The sequence below is a fragment of the Mercenaria mercenaria genome, chromosome 2 (assembly GCF_021730395.1).
Source record: "Mercenaria mercenaria strain notata chromosome 2, MADL_Memer_1, whole genome shotgun sequence".
Lineage (NCBI taxonomy): Eukaryota > Metazoa > Mollusca > Bivalvia > Venerida > Veneridae > Mercenaria > Mercenaria mercenaria.
Genome location: NC_069362.1, coordinates 50,818,746 through 50,842,159, shown reverse-complemented (window position 1 = coordinate 50,842,159; position 23,414 = coordinate 50,818,746). Strand labels below are relative to the sequence as shown.

The window sequence follows — 23,414 nt, the reverse complement described above, 5'->3', positions numbered from 1 at the left end:
ATTATGTACGCTTATAGAAACAAACAGAACACTAAACGCCTATTAATCAAGATGAACAGAGTTACCGTTCTTGATTTATTCGTTCTCATTTATTTTTATTCTTTCGTCCTCATTTTTTAGTTGAATTTTCTCTTTTCTCAAATTTCGTCAATTTTAAATGATAAAAAATTTAGATGCGGCGGGTCAAAATTGTATGCAATGGGACCTGAGAAACAAAACATTAATTTTGTTCGGCCTTAATGTTGAAACCAAAGATTGACACACATGTTTTAGTGATTTTACTGAAATTATAGTTTGAACAAGGGTCACATCAGTACATTAAAGATTGAACAGTGATTATGCTTTAAATTAAATTGATTTATATGCTTAAATTGAAATAACTCTTAATTTAACATTCTGGAGAAAAAATATTTGTAAAGATATATGATTTTTTGTTAAAGAATTTTAATGTTGTGATTTGCTAGCCCCTATATAGAAAGAAAGGGACTAGCTGTATGCCATTTTTTAACAAGGCACTGTATATCTTTAAAATGTTCATGCAGGCACAAGTATCTGATATATAGTTTATCTGCTTCAGTAAATTGTGTGTAACAGTTTTAGCTACAGTGGGAAGTCAGATCCAATAATACACACTTATGTTAAGCATATATTCTGCTTTTTACTAACTACAGTGGTAGAACACAGAGGAATTGTTGTTAATGTGGTAAGTGTTTTTATAGTTCATATTTATCTGAGAGAGTTTAAGAAGAAAATATACTATATTATATTACTAAACTGAAAACTCTTAAACATTAAACAACAGGAATGAAGCTGAATTTCAAAGAATACTGGAGCATAGCACTATTTAATATAGTTACCTTGTAATTCATCATGTAAATTATTTTGTATTGTAGATACATACAAGTAATAATGTGGTTTGGATGTGGGTGGGTGGGAGGAAGGGGATCAAGCACTTCATCTGTTTGTATGATATGTCTGTCAAGAGAAAGATATAATACATCAAGTTTCAGTTTAAAGAGTGAAAATGAAAGTAAAAAGTTCTCAGAAGTAATATTTGAATTCCTTGTATATAGTTGCTACTTTCCAGTTTGCTGGATTATAGCAAAAGAACAAACTTGAAGATCATGTGTATCAGCACTCAGGGATCCGTCACATGCTATGATAGAGGGGATAAATTTTTATGGTAGAGGGGAATTAAAAAAAAAGATAATTTTGTTTAGATGAAATTCAAGAACTCGTATGTAAAAAACAAAATAATCTTTTTTTACATATAAGTTTTGAATTTAATCTAAAAAAATTTTTTTTAAAATTCCCCTCTATCATAAAATTTTTTCCCCTCTATCATAGCATGTGATGGATCCCTGTGATCAGCATCATTTTGAAAGTGATGTAATTTTGTATGAATTTTATAGTAAAAACATTTATAATATTGGTGATGACTGATTCTTTTTACAAAAATCTTTGCATTTGCAACCTCAACATTTTTTATTCAGGTTTTTCAAATATTTATAAGATTGTATTAATTTCCATACAATAACTGAAGTATGGGGAGAGATATTCAAACTTGGTTAATAGATAGCTTATATAGAAAGTTCATAATTTGGATTGTATACATTGCAGTCAAGGTCAAGGTCTTTGTCACTGAAACAGAAAAAGTTTCCACTCAATAACTAGTTTGGATTGATGTATTGAAATGAAACTTGGCCTGTAAGTAGCTTATAGAAAAAGTAAGGTTAGTCTGGCAAATTGGGTCAGTGGTATCAAGTTCAAGGTCATCTTTAAACATTTAAAATTCCACAGTGGCACAGTGATTAAAAAAGTGGGTCTACTGCACCTTTTTGAATGTAAAAATTTTTTGAGGTAGGGGATGGCGTATGGTTCTAATCCAAGTCTGGACATGACTTTTTTTATTGTTGTTGATGTTTTTACTTTGGAAAAAAGCAACTTAGATGTCACAAGGTCAAGGTTATAGTAACTAAGACAAGATTTTTTTCCAGCTGGGATCATCAGATAAATTGTTTCTGGTTTATAACTTTAGTTAGTCATATCAATCTAGATGTTATAAAAGGATACACAAGTGGAAAAGTGGATGAAGAATCCAAAATAATTTGTGTAGATTCAATGCTTCTTATATTTTACTGACATGTTTTAGTTAAATTAAATCCATTATTTCTTACTTTGACTGAAATAAGTACGCAATTTTCTTTCTACACAATGCCAGGTTTATAGAGTAACACCTGAAAGTTGCTCTAAAGTGCCATATGTCACTTTCCTTTATAAATGAAACTCATTTTTACTGTGTATACATAAGGTAAGATAATTAGAGCTTTAGGCATACAGACACTAAATAGAAAAATGGCGCAAAATAAAATGGTAGTTGCATAATGGCGGACACAAATAGTCCTCAGTTTTTTTGCTCTGTAGAGCTATTTTCCTTATTTTCTTTGCAATTTTTTGGCTAAAATCACATGACAGATCTATGCTTGACATGTAGGTAGCATTTTCATAATGAAATAACAACATGACAAATTTTTTCATGGAAACTTAGATCATACATCACCAGTATAATTTGGGGTCTCATTTTTTAGCTGATTTTGCAGTTTGTGTGTTTGACTGAAATTATTTTTCTTGCATCAAACATGACTCCCACTTTTCTTTTGATTTTTAGTTAACACTGACAATATTCTTCAAGAAAATGTAAGTTACAGAAATTTAAAATGGGTCCTGATGTGTGCTGCGGTCATTGGAAATAGGTCAGTTTTATATGGAATAAAGAACAACAACTATTTAGTGTGTTATAACCTTTATGGTAAGATTATTGATTGGACACTTTGTCCTTATGTTTTTAGCTCACCTGAGCCAAAGGCTCAAGGTGAGCTTTTGTGACCCCTCAATGTCCATAGTGCGTCATGTGTCAACAATTTCTAAAAAAAATCTTCTTGAAAACCACAGGGCAGAATTACACCAAACTTTACAAGTATGATCATTGGGTGGCCCCCTTTAAATTGCTCAAAGAATTGAAATCCATGCAGAACTCTGGTTGCCATGGCAACCAATACGAAAAACTTTAAAAATCTTCTTATTGAAAACCGCAAGGCATAGAGCCTTGATATTTGGCATGTGACATCATCTAATGGTCCTCTTTGAAGGTTATACAAATTGTGCCCCTGGGGTGAAAAGAGGCTCCGTCCTGGGGATCCCAAGTTTTACATAGACTTATATTGGAAAAAACTTCAAAAATCTTCTTGTCTGACACCACAAGACTTAGGCCTTAGCATTGTAGCATTGCGTAGTGTTCCTCTACCAAAATTATTCAAATTATGCCCCTGGGGTGAAAAGAGGGGGTCCAAAGTTTTACATAGATTTATATTGGAAAAAACTAAAAATCTTCTTGCCTGAAACTGCAAGGCATAGGCTTTTGATATTTGGTATGTTGCATTGCCTAGTGTTCCTCTACCAAAATAGTTCAAATTATGCACCGGAGGTGAAAAGAGGCCCTGCCCTAGGGGTTCAGAGTTTTACATAGACTTATATAGGAGAAAACCTTGTCTGAAAGTTCAAGCCCTAGGCCTTTGATATTTGGTATGTAGCATTGCCTAGGGGATCTCTGACAAGATTGTTCAAATTATGCCCCTGGGGTTAAAAGAGGCCTCACCTTTGGGGTCACTTATTATGTGATTTATATAGGAAAAATACTTCAAAAGTTATCTGATCATATTTCCTAGACTGTTTAATTATAATTACTTGATGACCCCAAGTGATTAGGGGTCACTTGACTGTGACCTTATACCTTGACCTACTGACCTACTTTCTTGTTTTTTTTTAGCTCACCTGTCACGAAGTGACAAGGTGAGCTATTGTGACCGCTTGATGTCCGTCATCCGTTGTCAATTTCTAAAAAAATCTTCTTCTTGAAAACCACTGGGCAGAATTACACCAAACTTCACAGGAATGCAACCAAAAGGAAAAAACTTTAAAAATCTTCTTGTCCAAAACCACAGGGCCTAGGGCTTTGATATCTGGTGTGTAGCATCATCTAGTGGTCCTCTACCAAAATTGTTCAAATTATCCCCCTAGGGTCGAATATGGCCCCGCCCCGGGGGTCACATGGTTTATATCTATAGACTTATATAGGGAAAACGTTGAAAATCTTCTTGTACAAAACCACATGGCCTAGGGCTTTGATATTTGGTATGTAGCAACATCTAGTGGTCCTCTACCAAGATTGTTCAAATTATCCCCCTAGGGTCAAATATGGCCCCCCAGGGGGTCACATGGTTTATATAGACTTATATAGGGAAAACTTTGAAAATCTTCTTGTACAAAACCACATGGCCTAGGGCTTTGATATTTGGTATGTAGCATCATCTAGTGGTCCTCTACCAAGATTGTTCAAATTATTCCCCTAGGATCAAATATGGCCCCGCCCCGGGGGTCCCAAGTTTTACATAGACTTATATAGGAAAAAAAGTTTAAAAATCTTCTTGTCTGAAACCACAACACTTAGACCTTTGATATTTGGTTTGTAGCATTGTCTTATGGTCCTCAACCAAAATTGTTCAAATTGTACCCCTTGGGTGAAAAGAGGCCCTGCCCTTGGGGTCCCAAGTTTTATATAGACTTGTATAGGAAAAAGCTTTAAAAATCTTCTTGTCTGAAACCACACGACCTAGGCTTTTGATATTTGGTATGATGCATTGTCTAGTGGTCCTCTACCAAAATTGTTCAAATTATGCCCCTGGGGTTAAAAGAGGCCCCGTCCTGGGGTCAGTTAATATGTGAGTTATATAGGAAAAATACTTAAAAAAATCATCTGATCCTATTTACAGGACTGTTTGATTATAATTACCTGATACCCCAAGTAATATGATGTCACTTGACTGTGACCTTGACCTACTGACCTACTTTCTTGTTTTTTAAGATACAGCCTTGAAATTTTGATGACATACACAGTTTTGCACACAAATCGTAAAACTGAATTTCATTGATCATGAATGTGACCTACTGACTTTCTTAATATTTTATCATCAGTTTGACATTTGAAACATGTAGCTCATTTTACTCAGGTGAGCGATCCAAGGTCATCATGACCCTCCAGTTTAAGATACAGCCTTGAATATTTTGGATGACATGTACAGCTTTGCACTCTGATCTTTAAAATGACTTCCAGTGACCATGAATATGACCTACTGATCTACTTAATATTTTAGCATCCGTTTGACATTTGAAACATGTAGCTCATATTACTCAGGTGAGCAATCAGGGATCATCATGACCCTCTTGTTAGTTGTATTGCCAAGATTTTATTCAATAAAACAGCATCTGTCTGCCTTCTTTAATTGAATGAGTAATTTAACATGAAATTAATCGATCTATTTCTTGAAAAAATACTGGAATATCACTAACGTTTTTGATATGTACTGGTACAAATACAGGTATAAGTGATAAAATTCTCAGCATTTTTAAATATTTAATGTATTGACATCAAGGTTTGGTGCTAAGCAACATAAGTATTGTGATGAGCAGCATACAGAGAATTGATAAAAAAAATCAGATACTTTGAATTCATTAAATTTCTTTGATTATTTTTTTGCGTATCTTGATGTTTGATCTGTCCACAAAATTAAATCCATGCAAGTGACCACATAAATGACCATTCATTTTATGTCAAGAAGTTGAAATCTATGAATCCATATCCCTACAGAAGAGCTGTTTTTGCCAGAAACATGAAACTTCATGCCCAAAAAATAGTGTTTTCACAGTACAATGTATACACTTACAATGTTACTTCAACTGCATATTTTTCCTCATCGATGTGGGTTCGAGCCTCACTCTGGGGGTTGAATTCTTCATGTGAGGAAGCTATCCAGCTGGCTTATGGAAGGTTGCTGGTTCTACCCAGGTGCCCACTCATTATCATATTACTGCACGAAGGGGCAACTGGGGTCTTCCTCCACCATCAAAGTTGGAAAGTCATCATATGACCTATAATTGTGATGGAGCAAGGTTAAACCCAACAAAATAAATAGATCAGCCTCATTATATATTGCTTTGGAAAAATCCTTGATTTGGAAAGCGTAAGCTTTAATGTAGTCACAATTATCCGAAAGAACAGTATTTCATATGTACAAATGTCATGTTGTCATGTGAGGTATATGTTAATGGAAAACATGCCTTGTGACACATTGTGTGAGGAAACTGCATGTGAAATAAAGCATTTTTATCCTTCATCAAGCAACAAGGAATACTTCAAAGGAGGGGGAAGTACTTGAGCTAGAAATAAGAATGAAAGTTCGAAAGGCAATTATTTGAACAAGTGTGCATTTAGTTACTTTAAAGAATCATAAATGAATGTGCTTGAGAACCTATTAAACTGTGAGTCTGTAAAATGAGGATATTTTATTATGTAAGTACTTTATTAGCTTGACTGTTCCATAAAATATATGAATCGGCGTTACACTTTTTCATTTGAATGTAATTTTTATGCCCCCAAAGGTGGGCATATTAAAATTGCACTGTGTGTTTGTCCGTGTCTGCCATCCATGAAGGGATTTTGAAATAACTTGGCATAAATGTTCACCATAATGAGATGATGTGTTGTGCACAAGACCCAGACTCCTAGCTCCAAGGTCACACTTAGAGGTCAAAGGTTAACAGGGTCTGTTTCGTGTTCGGTCCATAACTCTGCCATCCATGGAGGGATTTTGAAATTAATTGGCATAAATGTTCCCTATAATGAGATGATGTGTCTTGCGCAAGATTCAGACCCCTAACACCAAGGTCAAGGCCACACTTAAAAGTCAACGGTTAACAGGGTCTGTTTCTCGTTTGGTCCATAGCAATGCCACTTATCAAGGAAATTTAAAATAGTTTGATACAAAAGTTAACCTTATTGAGGTGTGTCATGTTTATGACCTGGGTCTCCCAGGTCAAGTTAAAGGTCAAAGCATTATTCATACCTAAGCTATTGTGGCATATTTTGCGCTGACAACTGTATCATTCTTGGGCTGGCTTCGGGGACATTTGTCAGCTGTGACAGCTCTTGTTTGGGTCCACTCCACCACAAGTCCACAAAAAGTAATGCCCAACAACTAATAATGATTTTACAGTAGTCACCTCATATATAACAAAACATTAGCCCTTATTACCACGAATACATAGGTCACTAATGGCAATAGACGTCTTACCAAACAAGGCTCACGGCTAATGAGTGAGCCTCTGTATCCAAAACTTTTTTGACATTTTATACAGTATTTCCTATTTGAGGGAAACAAGCGATAAATTTTGATCTCATCTTTACCTATATATGGGCATTGGCAGAGGGTTATACCTCATTTACAATAAAAAAAGGTCATAAAATTACAACATCATTTTTTCGAATGATTATGAGACACGGTCACTCAAGCATGGAATAGTGTATAAAAATGCTGTATAAGTTTTGTGTAAGCTGGAAATAGTAGAAAAAATACAGTAGGTAACACATTTTTATTGACTGTATGTATAGTCACAAGCTCTATAACCAATTTCATTGCTTATTACATGTTCTTCAGTGAATTTATTGAAAATTAGAGTGAAATATATCAGGTATTTTTGTAGTGGAAAATATCGATTATATTTTTCACTGGGAAGAAACTCTAAAATTGGGTAAAGTTAATAAAATACATGAAATGAAATGAAACTTTGTTTTATATGTTAAATCAAAATATCTTTTACTCTTAAACACCATATCTTACATTTTGCTTGTGACTATGCCATTTGTGTAAATATTGCATCTGGTGTTTCATGCTGAAAGATAAAAAATTATGCATATTTAGAAAGGTACATGTATTATACATCACCATATATAATGTGTATTTTGTGACTATTGAAAATTAATAAGTAATCAAATTGCTTTATTTTCTCTTGTTGAACTTGACAATGCAGTGTACTAAAGTCTGTCCCACCAGTCTGGTTAACATTAAGCAGTAAAAATACTTTTAGTACCAAGTTTTAAAGTACTGGCAAAACATCAAGTTTGGTGTAAGAAGATTAATTTTGCTAAGTGGCTGTAGTAGTATCATAGAATTTTAAGTTACAGGTGTCTGTTTTAACATAAGCAAACAGCTTTTTGTATGAATGCCTTTGAAGAAAGTTTAATCTCAGTTGATTTTTAAGTGCAGTTTTGTAGCTTTCCATAGTTGATCTTTTGGAATTTCGCTTGTAAAATTTAAAACTTGTTTGTATGTTAATCGTTTTATGTGGTATTCTGTCAGCATTTATTCATATGCATGTAAAATTTCTATTCATTTCCTTTTTGCCAAGGAAACGAGGATGTAAATATTATCATCTAGACATGATATAATTTACTACTTAAACAAATTTATTGGATATTGCAAGACACATAAGTGTGGTTTTAACTGTAGTTGATAACAGATGTAATGGTTCAGTAGTATTAAAGAAGCCAGACTGTGGAACTAGGATTTTGAGTCAATGCCACTGTTTCTGTAACTAAAATTAATAACTTCTAGATAAGATGCTTTACACCTGAAATGTTAATAGCAGAGAAGCTTCTGATATTGAAATGACTTATGTGTCTTGCACTGTCCACTAAAACTACTAACAATCTTCTTTGGTTGTCCACATTGGTAACTGGTAGTGACTATAAGCATAGATACACAAAATAAACAGCAGCATACCAGCAGGCCCGTAGCTACCTGTACGCAAATACAGCAGCTGCGTAATGAAAATCTGGCAAGCATGCACAATTAAATTGGATAATCCAAAGCATTGTATCCATATCATATTAAGGGGCCTATATCATTTAATGGAGGATGTTGTATGCAACTCATAGTTAGAATGTCTAAATGTTTCAGGATTTTCATCTAAATATATGCATCTTTGTCTTTGTATGTATGCCGTTGTCAAGGGTTTTTCAGGGATGTGCACCATACGAAGGCATGCCTCTGGGCTGTAATGTCCTTCATTTGGCTTTATGTTCACGAGAGCACCAGCACATTAAATTTGAGTTGTTGAAAAATCAGGAGTAACCTATATTAAAACCAATTAGTAACTCACTGTCATCTTAAATTTGAACAAATCAACAGACTGAAATGAAATAACACTAATATATGCAACAGGACATCACAACATCTCTGCAAATCTCGTTCGGTCTTTAGCATTGTTTTCTTAAGAACGGCCCTAGAAATCTGATCACACCGTTGAATAATGCATAGATGCATAGAAATTTCCGAACTACTGTTAAAAAACAACAAGGGTTATTGCAGGCTTATCATGAAAGTGAACATAAAAGCAAACATTCTAAAGAAACACTTGGAACATTTTTGATATCGCCCTTTGGTATGTCTTTGTTGATTTATTTTGAGTTTATGACAAAAGACTTCGTTGTTTTTTTTTAAACCGATGTATTAAGAGATGAGACCATTTACTTTGTTAAAATGATTGGTCAATTTAAATAGAAAAGGGATGGGAGATTTGCTCTGTATTTAGAGTGTATATCGGCTGGATCCTTTGCATGTACTGAAAAATATCTATAATAAAAATGTCTCTTTTGACTACTTGCAGACCTGCTGCATATCTTTTCACATGTGTGTTGGTCTACTGAAATAATACATTTTGTATGAAATTTATTAAAAAAAGAAAGTTTAATTTCACTGTATTTACTTCAAATATACCCCAAAATGCACCATTTGCCGTTGTCATTAAAAAAAAAAATTCATGGGGGATACCCCTAGGTCGTACCCCTCTACACCACCCTGCATACTATGAATAAGGTCCTTGCTACGTGCCTGACCAGGCTTGATTTTAGTTTCAATTTACAATAGCAATTTTGAATTGCAAAGGCAAAGATCTATAGAAATATCCTGCATTTCTTCCATGTATTCATTTTTCCACCACATATTCAAAATAAAAGTTACATTTACTATGTAACATTGTTATACCTGAGAAATTCAGGGAGAGAAAAATTATTACATGTAGTTTGTGACTGATAATTATGAAGTATTTATCCAATTTTAAAATTTAATTTACTCCCATATTCTTTATCAAGTTTGCCTAACATTTAGTGTATTTACATTTATTTTTTCAGTTTTTACGTTGTCAGGATTGAGCAGAGGCAAACATGGAAGATTGTTTCTCAAAGCTGACTGACACACATTTCCAGAATTGGCTGAAATCTATGTTAGCTGTTAACATAACAAGAGACGGTATTGAAGATCAAGTGAAGAATGTTATTGGCAAATTCCATGAAGATGTTTTAAATGAAATATTTGAACAAGAGCAGATAGAAAACTCTGACTTTTGTTCTAGTTGTTCAATAGAGAACATTTTACCATGTCAGACAAAGTTTATGTGCTCGGTCAAGTCAGGGGCTTGCAAATTTCATTGTGCAGCAGACAAAAAGTATAAACCTTGCCCCAAAAATGTTTGCCACAAGTTCAGAGACAAAATTAGACAGTTTCATAGACATAAATTCCCATCTTGGAGCAACACGTGTCCGCACAGATGGTGCACTGATTCCTGGGAGATTGCAAAATGTTGTATGCCGCCATCTGCATATTCTAAAGTGATGTCATCAAACGAGACGGACTTGAATGGTCTGTTAAGTGTCCTGATGAATCATTCCAGATTTGAGAATGAAGTTGATGAAGCAGCTTGCATTGAGGTATCTATTTTTGCAATGTATTACTTTATAGAGTAAGGAGTGGGATGGCTGGTAATGAATATACATGTAGTATGTCACCTCAGCACAAAGTGGGTAACTGCTTTTGCACTGAGTCAACAATATATATTTTTTAATTGATAAGTTTGTGTCTTTAGTTGAAATTCTCAAACGATACTTTGTCAAAGCTATAAAGCTATGTGTCACAACTCTAGCATCTGATTGTGTTTTAACACACTGAAATTGAAGTTAGTTAACCACAGATACAATTTTCCTAATAGTTTTCTAATTTAATTTTTGCAGGCTAGAGAATGTGGAAACAAAGTGAGACATTGTGCAAACCTCCTTTTTGATGACACTGAAGTGCACAGAATTCTCCAAACATTTATCACATGCTTGTCATCCTCACAGTGTCTGGCAGATAATGTGACAGCGAAACAGGCAGTGACTAAGTTAGAAAAAGTATCAAATTTTTTATTGAATTTGTTAAATACATAAAGCCTTGCAGACAAAGTACATGGTTTCTGTTAAGATTTTAAAGTATTGAGGTATGTGCAGGACACCATACAGTACCTGTAGCTAATAAAATATAAATGTGGGCAGTTATTTTGAGGAGGTGGGGGGGGCATCAGTGGCCAAGTGGTTATGGTTTGCTGACTTCAAATCATTTGCCCTTCACTGATATGGCTTACAGAAGGTTGGTGGTGCTACCCAGGTACCCGCTTTTGATGAAATAATGCAGGTGGTGTACCTGGGGTCTTCCACCACCTTCAAAGCTGGAAAGTCAACATATTACCTATAATTGTGTAGTTGCAAAGTTAAATGCAACAAAAACAGTTATATTTTGATTTTCAGTTGAAGAACGATACCTTACCAATTGCTTTACATGATGTAACAAATGTCCTGAGAGATGCTATAGATGAGCATACTAGACTTTCCTTACAAAGCATGGAAGATGCTCAGCTCAAAGTGATAGATCAGATAGAGGAAAAGTTCATGAAAGAAAAGAATGTGATGTACCAAAGTATAAAAAATGCATTTGCAGCTGTGAAAGTGGAGCTAGAGCAGAAAGCATTAGATATGCGAAAAGAGTATTCAAGTATGGCACCAGAACAGCAGAAATATCAAGCTCTTAAAATTGGTAATTATAAAAAACACCATTATTTCAGTGGATGCCTGCTTTATTAATTCCCTACTGGTTGAAAACCAGTTTTGGGGACTATAGGAATGCGCTTCTCCGTCCATCCTTCCGTCTGTCCTCAATATCATGTACGGTCCATAACTCTGTCATTCATTAAGGGATTTTAATATCACTTGGCACAAATGTTCCCCATGATAAGACAACGTGTCATGCTGAAAAGCTGGACCCCTAGCTCTAAGGTCAAGGTTACAAATGAATGTCAGTGGTCAACAGGGCTTTTTTAGCTCGACTATTCAAAGAATAAGTAGAGCTATCCTACTCACCACGGCGTCGGCGTAGGCGTCACACCTTGGTTAAGTTTTTCGTACCAGTCCTTATTTTGACAAAGTCTTTTGAGATAAAGCTTTGAAACTTTCAACACTTGTTTACCATCACCATGACCAGTTATAAGAGCACATAACTCCATCAAGGATTTTGGCTGAATTATGGCCCTTTTTGACTTAGAAATCATGGTTAAGTTTTTCGTACCAGTTCATATTTTGACAAAGTCTTTTGAGATAAAGCTTTGAAACTTTCAACACTTGTTTACCATCACCATGTCCAGTTATAGGCAAGAGTACATAACTCCTATGAAGGATTTGGGGTGAATTATGGCCCCTTTTGACTAAGAAATCTGGGTTTAATTTTTCGTACCAGTTAATATTTTGTGTAAAATGTTTGACATATGGCTTTGAAACTTTTATCACTTCTTCAGTATACTGTAAGTGTATTAATATTAGCGGAGTACTAATTTTTGCATTATTAGCGGGATCGGGCATGCACTAATTCATGTCTAGCGCTAATATTAGACAAATGAAAGGCTTAAAAAAGTGATATTTATAGTATTGAAAATACCATAATTACAATGCAACAGAACACTGTCCATGAACATGATACATAACACCTTCGGAGTAGATCGCCAGTTTGTCCGGTCGCACTAATAACAAGTGTCACCATAACATTATACTGCTTTGAAAACCAAGTGCAAATTTGGAAACAAACCATTATCACCATTCTGCACTGTGTACATGTACAAATTTACAGTTTACAGATTAACACTAATCTAAACGAATGTAGATTTTATGTCATACTGTAGACCTGTGCATTTTTATGTGCGTGCCTGGTCGATTTCATTACGAACAGACTTGGGGTAATTAAAAATGTAATTGTAATTAATTGCAATTAAATTACATTTCCCAAGTAATTGAATGTAATTTGTAATTGTGTCATTTATCAATTACATGTAATTGTAATTTAATTAATTACAGAACATTTTTAGGGTGTAATTGACAATTACATTTCAATTACTTTCCAATTACATGGCACAATGCTAATCCAGTTTGTTGAACAAATAGTATATATAATTTGTTCAACAAACTGGATTATTATTTTGTGTTTATTACCAGTGACACTTCACTTTAACCTGCTAATAAGCATTTCATAGCTGTGAAAAATAACAATAGAATATTATGGTAGGTGTTAACCCCTTGGACATAGCTCCTTTGTTCTGATATTTGTTTCATTAGAACCAACTGGTAATCTTTGATGATGTTTGTCACTATGTTTTTGGAGAAAATTATCAAATTAGGATTTGGAATTGTTATTTGCATAATTATTATTTAGATTTTTATTGGAGCAAAAATTGAAATGCTTAGCATTTAGTTTAGTCATTTTTATCTGTGATAAAATTTTTTGTATTAAATGATATAAACAACATAGCATTTCACAGTTCTAACAAGATAAAAAATTTAATTATTATTGTAGACATTATGAGTATTCTACAGTTTTAGTGACATAGTTATTCTAGGATGACTCATGAATGTTTTACAACTTATTTTCAATGTGGTCCTTTGGATAACTTGTAGTGTCAAGGATAAAAACTTAAAATGTATGTTTAAAATGTAAATGATTAAATACTGAACTAGACTAGTTAAATTTGAAACATATTGCAGAACCATGATCCTATAAACTTCAGAGAAATTCAGACCTCAGAGAAATACCCGACTTTACATGCATCTTCTCTAACCAAATTCTGCTTGACGATGTATTAACTATTAATTAGGGCTGACTTGTAGCTCCTTTTGCAATAATATTAAAGACAGAGTAATGTTCTCCCGCAAACACAGATTTTACTTTGAGCTTAAATTCAATTTTGAAGTAACTGAAATCAGTTTACATGTGGATTATCATGTTTGTGTAGTACAAAGTAAGAACTTTGCTGCAGTGTTCATGTAAGAAGTACCACATTTGGTATTGTAATTGAATGTAATTAATTACAATTGCCAATGTAATTGTAATTTAATTAATTACATTGCTAAATTGTATGTAATGGTAATTGTAATTTAATTGGACATTTCCCAATGTAATTGTAATTTAATTAATTACATTTTAAAGTAATTGACCCCAGGTCTGATTACGAATACCATTCAGCCACCAACTGGCTATTTTAGCGCTGGTGATACTGCGCTAATACAAGTACGCGCTAATATGTGGAAACTACTCAATTCAGGACGTTTGCACCAAAATTTAGCTGCGCTAATATAAGTACACTTACAGTAATAGTCTTTATCTGTAGGAAATAGTACATAACTCTGTCATCTATTTTGGCTGAATTATGACCCATTTGGGCTTGGAAATTTGTTCTGTTTTCATACAAATCCACTTTTTGTCAAAACTATTTGACATATTGCTTTTAAACTTTGAACACTTGTTTATTATCATGATTTCAATCTGTAGGCAAGAGTACAAAACTCTGACAACTATTTTGGCTGAATTATGACCCTTTTTGGACTTTGAAATTGGTTCACACATTGCCATTTAGTGCAAGACTTACTGAAATCCACAAAGAACATTGTTTGTCTAATCTTTTTTTTTCTTTTGTCTGAATATCTGTGGTAATATTTTGAGCCCATTCTTCAATCAATTCTTCGAATAGTCGAGCGGGCTGTCATTTGACAGCTCTTGTTTCCTGTCTGGCCCATAACTCTGCCATCCATGAAGGTATTTTAATATTACATGCCACAAATGTTCCCCATGATGAGACGACATGTCATGCAAAAAACCCGGACCACTAGCTCAAAGATGAAGGTCATAATTGGAGGTCAAAGGTCAATAGTTGGGGTTTTTTTCTGTCCAGTTCAGAACTCTGTCATCCATCAAGGCCAGAACTCTAGCTTAAAGGTCAAGGTCACACCTTGAGATCAAAGGTCAATGGGACTTTTTCCTGTCTGGTGTAAAACTTTGTCATGCAAAACAGGATTTGAATATTACTTGACACAAATGTTCACCACTGTGAGATGGAGTGTCATGCACAAGAACCTGGTCCCTAGATCAAAGGTCAACGTCACACATAGAAGCCAAAGGTCAGATACAAGAATGACTTTGTCTGGAACATTTCTTCTTCGCACAGGGAGGGATTTTGATGTAACTTGGCATAAATATTCACTAACATAAGACAGATTGTTGTGTGCAAGATTCAGGTCCCTAGGTCTAAGGTCAAGGTCACACTTAGAGGTCAAATGCCAAATTCAAGAATGACTTTTTCCAAAGCAGTTCTTCTTCATGCATGGAGGGATTTTGATGCTACTTAGCACAAATGTTCACCACCATTAGGCACCCTTGTTTTAGGAATTATGTCCCTTTGTTGTTACTATAATTAGCTTATATTGTAATTACAGGCTGTAGGGAAAAATCGAGACCTGTTTTCTGTGGTACAACATGCATGTTAATCCAAGTTTTAGGTGTATTTTGACCTATGTATATAGAATGTTTTTTTTTTACTATATATAACTTATATGATATCTTTTTGATAACTGGCAAAAAAAAGCTATATGAAAACAACTATAGGTTTTTAGCTCCACTATTTGGAGAATAGGGGGGCTATACTACTCGCCCCAGTGTCTGCGTCGGCATGACCCTTCTTGGTAAAAGTTTCAGCAACCTTTGTTTTTCTGTCATATCTTTGTTACTATTGCTTATATCTTACTGTAACTTCACATAAACATTGTCCAGTATACAAACAATGTATGTGTAGGGGCTGAGCCCATTATACCCAAGGTGAAGGTCACCAAGCTGTTATACTTAGGTTATTTTTAAGGTTAAAGTTTTTCGGCAACCTTTTCTTTTTCTGTCATATCTTTGTTAATATTGCTTATATCTTACTGTAACTACACATAAACATTGTCTAGTATGCAAACAAAATATATTTAGGGGTTGAGCTCATTATACCCAAGGTCAAGGTCACCAAGGTGTTGTACTTAGGTTATTTTTAAGGTTAAAGTTTTCGTCAACCTTTGTTTTTCTGTCGTATCTTTGTTACTATTGCTTATATCTTACTGTAACTTCACATAGACATTGTCCAGTATGCGAACAAAGTATGTACAGGGACTGGGCCCATTTTATCCAAGGTCAAGGTCACTAAGGGCTTATACTTAGGTTATTTTTGAGGTTAAAGTTTTTTGGCTATTTTTGAGGTTAAAGTTTTTCGGCAACCTTTGTTTTTCTGTCATAACTTTGTTACTTTTGCTTATACCTTACTGTAAGTTCTTATAAACATTGTCCAGCATACAAACATAGTATATGCAGGGGCTGGGCCCATTATACCCAAGGTCAAGGTAACCAAGGAGTTATACTTGGAATTATTTTCATGTTAAATTTTTTTCGAAAGCTTTATTAATAGACATATCTCTGGTACTTTAAAAGATAATGACTTGAAATTTAAAATAGTGCTTTATAATTATCATCTGCATGTGTGGTTACATACCGCATAACTCTAATTGTATTTTTGACAGAATTATGCCCCTTTTGAACTTATTTGTTTTTTTTGCAATCTTTGCTTTCTGCATATTACTTTAGTGCAATATAAGATAACGACTTGAAACTTAAAATGTATCTTTATCTCCATCATCTGCATGTGTGGTAACAATCCCCATAACTCTGATTTGTATTTTTGACCAAATTATGCCCCTTATACACTTAAATTTTTTAACAAACTTCATTTTCTGGACATAACTTTGGTACTATATAAGGTAATGACTTGAAACTCAAAATATATCTTTACCATCATCATCTGCATTTGTTGTAACAATCCTAATAACTCTAATTTGTGTATTTGATGGAATTATGCCACTTGGTGTATCTTCCTTTGACATATATTCATTTTACTGTCAAATCCCCGAATAGTGGAGCGCGCTGTCTTACGGAGGCTCTTGTTATATACAAATTTTAATCCAAGTGTTTTGTTATAACATATTGCATAATTATATAGTACAATATTGTTTATACATCATTAACAGATATCAGTTCATTATGTTATACTGAAGTAGAAAAAATTAGGTGCCTTCCAGTAGTGGACTTTGTATTGCATGGCATTACTTCATTCACTTGTTTAACCTTTACCCTGCTAAATTTCTAAAATGGACTGGTCCATCATTCAGTTTGGACAATACCATTTATTATTCAAAGGGGCGTTCACTGAAAATATACTGACTGAATAGTGAACAGTACAGACTATGATCAGACTGCGCGGATGCGCAGGCTGATCCTGGTCTGCACTGGTCGCAAAGGCAGAGCCACTTGCCACCAGCAGGCTGAAGGTTAATACATATCTTTCTTCACTTCAGTATATTTCTAATATATTTAAAGGTAGGTTGAAATTATGGTCGCTTGTAAGAGTTAAAGGATGCTTTTGGATTGCTTGTGTGCACATTTGTTTGTTGGTCAAAGCTAATTAATAGGAGTCGAATGTGGTTTTAATTGTGTGATTACTTTCTGATTTGATTGTGTTGAAAGATTCCTATATATGCTGCTTATGCATAATGTTAGTCTGGAATATCTGATTAACTATTCTAAGTTTGGTTTTGTACTTTTATTATGAATGTATGAGATAAAGTTGGCAATTCTTGACTTCTCTTGTTATAGATCGTGTAAATTGGACATGCTACTTATTATGTCTCCCATCACACAGTGGTGTGGGAGACATTGATTTACTCCAGCCTGTTTGTCAGTGTGTCTGTCACAAGCTTGTCCGCACTCTAAGTCTAACATTTCTCATCTGATCTTCACTGAACTTGAAAAAAAAATGTGTTTGACCACAAGACCTCGGCCAAGTTCGATAGCTTGCCAATTCTGCCCAGGCACTTTTGGATTATGGCTCTTGAATTACTGATTGGATCCACTCGTCCAGACCATGTAATTAGATCCATTCCTCTAGACCATCCAGATAAACTAGACATTTTTGATAGGGGCAGCTGTGAGAGACATGTGCTTTTATCAAAAGCATTTCTAGTTTCTGTTAGCGTATGAATGATTATAATGCTTAAGATTATCATTCTGTTTTTTAGATTTAAAAGAAGATCTACTAGATTTCAATCTGAATCAGCATGGGACCATTTCACTGTCTCCTTTGATTGAGGAAAATGATATACTGATAACAGAGTTTTATGTACAACCGACATTACACTGTATTGATAACCAGACTTCAGCATTTGAAAGTGAGCGTTTGAAATCAAAAAAGATAGTAAACTGCTATCGAGATATATTTTTCAAATATACAAATCGATGTAAGGAAATATATTTGACATCTGATGCAGGTGTTGGAAAAACAGCATTTGGAAAATGGCTGGCAGTTACTTGGTGTCTTGCAAATGAACCAAACGAGGACAAAAAACGAATTTTATCAAAGGAAGATATGGATATCATGAAATCATTTGATTTTGTTTTCATACTTCCACTTAGAGACTCATATAAGACGGAGTGTGATGTTGACAATATGATTTACATACAGATAATAAGCCAGTTATCTAGGTCATCGCTGTACACATTGGACTTTTTACAAAATATCCTTCATCGTGAAAATTGTTTAATAGTGTTAGATGGCCTTGACGAATGGTCCCATCCTGAAATTGGTCAGACAGACTGTCGGATTAGAGCTGTGAACATTCCACATAGAAAACCAAGAAAGCTATGTACAATTCTAACGACAACAAGACCATGGAAGTTTGAAACAGCAAGTATTAAGTTAAGTCAGATAGGCCAGCACATTGAAATGACTGGTCTGGATGACATTGGTGCTGAACAATTGATAAAAAACGTTTTATCAAAATTGAAAGGAGAGTGTGTGTTAAAAACAACCAAATCATTGGAAGACTTCAACAGAGAACTTAATCACAACAACATTCAAGAACTAAAGTATACACCTGTTATTCTTATGCACCTCATATGTCTTTGGTGCGATAACCAGAAACTTGGAAAATCGAAATGCGACATTTTCATCAATATAATTGAACTTCATATTTCTCATGCTGAGAACAAATGGGGTGAAAGTTTTTTCCCCAGAAATGATAAAATGGAAAACCAAAGTGAACCGACAGCACTCTGGCCAAGCCGTAGTCTTCTCAAGGACTATCAGAGTCTTTTATTAGCATTAGGAAAACTAGCATTTGAGACGTTATTTAAACAAACAAGGGAGTGTTCGCTTTTGTTTGATTCTTCAGTAGCCAAAGAACATTTAAAAGGTGACTTATTTGATATTGCTATGAAAACTGGTTTATTGGCACACAGTACATCGAAACGGAAGCTTACAAAGAAGTTGTCAATGGTGTTTTTTCCACACAAAACATATCAAGAATTTTTTGCTGCCTTATTCATTCAGTCATTGCAAGCCGAGTTTTCAGAATCACTGCAAAATGTGATGACAGTCTGCAATACTGTAGAAAATATACTTGAAATGTCAAATGTATTCATTTTTATGGCTGGCCTATGTCCAGAAACATTAAATGTATTCTTCCAAAAAGTGATTAAACAGGCAACAGAAGATGAACTTACACAACTTTACAGATCACGTACATGTTCAGCAAATTATTGGGATGATTTAAGAGTCATAAGGAATTTGCAGGATATGACAGTAGCCTGTATGCAAGAATTCTCCAGAAATAATCCAAATATGAACAAAACTATTAATCTTTCTCTGGAAGATTTCTTCCTTGATGGACATCGCAGGATGGAAAGTTATGGGTCTGAAGTTGAAGCACTTTTAAAAGGGAATCAGAAATGTTTAAAGTCTATTCACATAAATGATGTGGAGTCGCCACAACTGTTTTGTGATATTGTAAATCGATATGAACTTGGAACACTGCAGTGTCTTCAGAAACTGGATCTTTGGGTTACTTTAGAAACACAAAGTCTTGATCGTATTTTGTCAGCTTCTGCATGCAGTTTAAAGCATCTAATTTTGCATTCAGGTCACTGGCAGAAAAACCGATTTGTTGAACACTATTTTAACATATCAAATGACAGTTTAAGTGCTATTCAAACAATGTCACATTTGGAATCTTTGTCTGTTTGGGATTTAGTTTTCACTCATAACCAACTTGAAAATCTATTGCAAGACTTGAATCAGAAAACACGGCTCAAGCAGATCGGGATAGGAGATATAAAGTGCAAGGACCATGGTGATGATTGTAATGGTCATATTTTAGATCTTTCATTACACAGTCAGCTCAGAATCTTGCAGATTAATTTGGCCCCATTTTCCACAGTAAATGTCTCGGTGTCTTCACTGGAAGAGTGCCACTTTGGAGAATTTGTAAAACCAGGAGTTTTAAGGTCCTTGTTCAGTTGCCTTCAAGGCTCTCCTAAATTATACACATTTGGTGGCTTTGGTCTGCATTCTGATAGCGATATTGAGAGCTTGGTTGAAACACTACCATTATTGGATACATTACGGCACTTACTTTTGAATCGTGTTGACTTTGGCAGTAAAGATTTGAAACTTTTCCCGAAAGTGAAGTTGATTGAATATGTGAAACTGAAACGTGTTTCAATATCCAGTAGAGCAATAAAGACGTTTTTTGAGGAAATTCAAAATTACGATCACTCCGTAAGAGTTGAACTTGTAGGCTGTGATGTCAAACCAGCTGACGAATATATGTGTATGAAAGAAAACATGAACGAGTCAAGTAATTATTTTGTGATTGAAGACAGAATTGACCAGTGGAAAAGGTCTGTTTTTAAGGTCAGAACTAACTGAATAGTAACTAAATAACTCTACTGACATATCTCAAAACTGCCTCTCTGCTGCTTCGTTTTCAGTAAAAATGATATATATATACAGATCATAGTACCTATCGAATTATTACCAAAATCTACAGCGTTTAATTTAGGACAGCATTGCTATTGTCTGAGTTATGTATCTCCATTCGTTTCAGATTTAACTACATGTGATCATGAATTTTCTTTCAGGCTTCACACCCATGCTCGGAGTACTTCCATTTGGTCGAAATTTTTGTTCACTTTAATTTACCATTATGTCAATATGTGATAAAAGTAACAGATCTCAGAATTCTTTCATGGCTATTTCACTCTGCTTTTTTTTATGCCACTGGCATCTACTGATGCGGGAGGCATATAGTGACTGGCATGCCCGTCCTTCCGTTTGTCCGTCTGTTCAAGCCCACGAATGAACATTTGTTGGGTACAGGGAACAAAAGGTAACAGTAAATTCTGTTCATTCCGTAGTGTTTATTGGGTACTTTTTGTCCATCTGTGGGAACGTTCGTCCGTTCGTCCGTCTGTACGAGGTTAACTAAATGGGACTGTTTCGTCTAGCATCAATACCCTTTACTAGAATGACTTGATACTAATGCAGATGTAACCTGTGACCATTCCTCATCTTCAAACATCACCTGACCTCAGTTTGACCTTGACCTTGTTTTGGACTTGGGTTGCTTTGTATGTGTCATCTCTTTGGTTAACCAAATGGGACCGTTTGTCTAGCATCAACACCCCTTACTAGAATGACTTGATACTACTGCAGATGTAACCTGTGACCATTCCTCATCTTCAAACATCACCTGACCTCAGTTTGACCTTGACCTTGACCTCGTTTTGGACTTTGGTTGCTTTGTATGGGCCATCTCTTGGTTAACCAAATGGGACCGTTTGCTCTAGCATCAATACCCCTTACTAGAATGGCTTGATACTAGTGCAGATGTATCCTGTGACCATTCCTCATCTTCAAACATCACCTGACCTCAGTTTGACCTTAACCTTGACCTCGTTTTGGACTTTGGTTACTGTGTATCGACAAGGATGCCACCGGGGGCATCAAGCGTTTATCGAATGCAGCTTCTTGTTACCTATAGTAAATGGCTTAGTATATGAATTCTCTTTAATTGTATACAGTGATATCATTTAACATCATGGACATGAAATTCCATACGGTTTTGGCTAAAACGCCTTTTTTCACAGTAAAATAGAAAATACAGATGCTGTATAAGATTTTTATTTAATTTGGACATTTTTTTTTCAGAGCTATAAGCATTTGTTATTTTTGATATTGTACATTATTGACTAAGAGCATTAAATGAATCTTATGTGTCGAACACTCCTTGTTTTAGATTTCACCATCATAATTAACATTAAAAAGCTGATTATGGTTTTTAGCTCGACTATTAATATGAAGTATGCAGAGCTGTCCTGCTCGACCCTGTGTCCGCACTTTCTCTTTATCTCTGTGATTACTTGATGGATTTGTGTCAAACTTAAAATAGTTATTCCTCACTATCACCCACATCATATGGCATAAGGGCCATAACTCTCACACCAATATTTCATGAATTACTCACCCACTTTTTACTTAGAATTTCAGGTTAAAGTTCTGGTGCACTTGATTTGATCAAGACTTAAAAAGTTGTTCCATATCATAACCCTGATCATATGACACAAGTCCATAACTCTTGCACCAATTTTTAGCTCACATGAGCCAAAGCCAAAGCCATGGTGAGCTGTTGTGATCACTCACTGTCCGGCGTCCGGCCGTAAACTTTTACTTTAAATGACATCTCCTCATAAACCGCTAGACCAATTTCATCCAAACTTCACAGGAATGTTCCTTGGGTGAAGCTCTACAAAAATTATTCCAAGAATTGAATTCCATGCAGAACTCTGGTTGCCATGGCAACCGAAAGGAAAAAGTTTAAAAATCTTCTTCTCTGAAATCAGAAGCCTAGAGCTTAGATATTTGGTGTGAAGCATTGCCTAGTGGACCGCTACCAAGTTTGTTCAAATCATGACCCCCAGGGTCAAAATTGACCCCACCCGAGGGGTCATATGATTTTACATAGGAAAATCTTAAAAAAATCTTCTTCTCAAAAACCAGAAGCCCTAGAGCTTAGATTTTTGACATGTAGCATTGCCTAGTGGACCTCTACTAAAGTTTTTCAAATCATTACCCCAGGCCTGCCCCAGGGGTCACTTGATTTTACATAGATTTCTATAGGAAAATCTTCAAAAGTTCTTAAAAAATAAACCAGAAGGCCTAGAGCTTAGATATTTGACATGTAGCATTGCCTAGTGGACCTTTACAAAATTTGTTCAAATCATGACCCCCGGGGTCAAAATTGACCCCGCTCTAAGGGTCACTTGATTTTACATAGGAAAATCTTCAAATTTGTTCTAAAACTAAACCAGAAGGCCTAGAGCTTAGATATTTGACATGTAGCATTGCGTAGTGGACCTGTACAAAATTTGTTCAAATCATGACCCCCAGGGTCAAAATTGACACTGCCCCAGGGCTCA

The 23,414-nt window shown here is 35.0% G+C and overlaps 1 protein-coding gene across 2 annotated transcripts; it reads left to right on the top strand.

The window, feature by feature from the left end:
* Positions 1-547: 547 nt before the first annotated feature.
* On the top strand, positions 548-22,219 carry LOC123563941 (uncharacterized). 2 transcript variants are annotated; one of them, XM_045357118.2, is made up of 5 exons: positions 548-703; positions 10,085-10,660; positions 10,961-11,119; positions 11,513-11,798; positions 18,179-22,219. In XM_045357118.2, exons 2-5 carry the CDS (start codon positions 10,118-10,120, stop codon positions 20,863-20,865), a joined length of 3,675 nt encoding a protein of 1,224 aa, XP_045213053.2. In that variant the 5' UTR covers positions 548-703; positions 10,085-10,117; the 3' UTR covers positions 20,866-22,219. The 2 variants fall into 2 exon arrangements, with proteins under 2 accessions (XP_045213053.2, XP_045213054.2); XM_045357119.2 differs by lacking the exon at positions 548-703 and adding an exon at positions 1,453-6,406.
* Positions 22,220-23,414: the final 1,195 nt, after the last annotated feature.

Excerpts from the sequence above, each read along its gene's own strand:
- LOC123563941 (XM_045357118.2), top strand. The coding sequence starts at position 10,118 with ATGGAAGATTGTTTCTCAAAGCTGACTGACACACATTTCCAGAATTGG. Across the intron at positions 11,120-11,512 it reads CAGTGACTAAGTTAGAAAAA|TTGAAGAACGATACCTTACC; the intron begins GTATCAAATTTT and ends TTTGATTTTCAG. Across the intron at positions 11,799-18,178 it reads ATATCAAGCTCTTAAAATTG|ATTTAAAAGAAGATCTACTA; the intron begins GTAATTATAAAA and ends TCTGTTTTTTAG.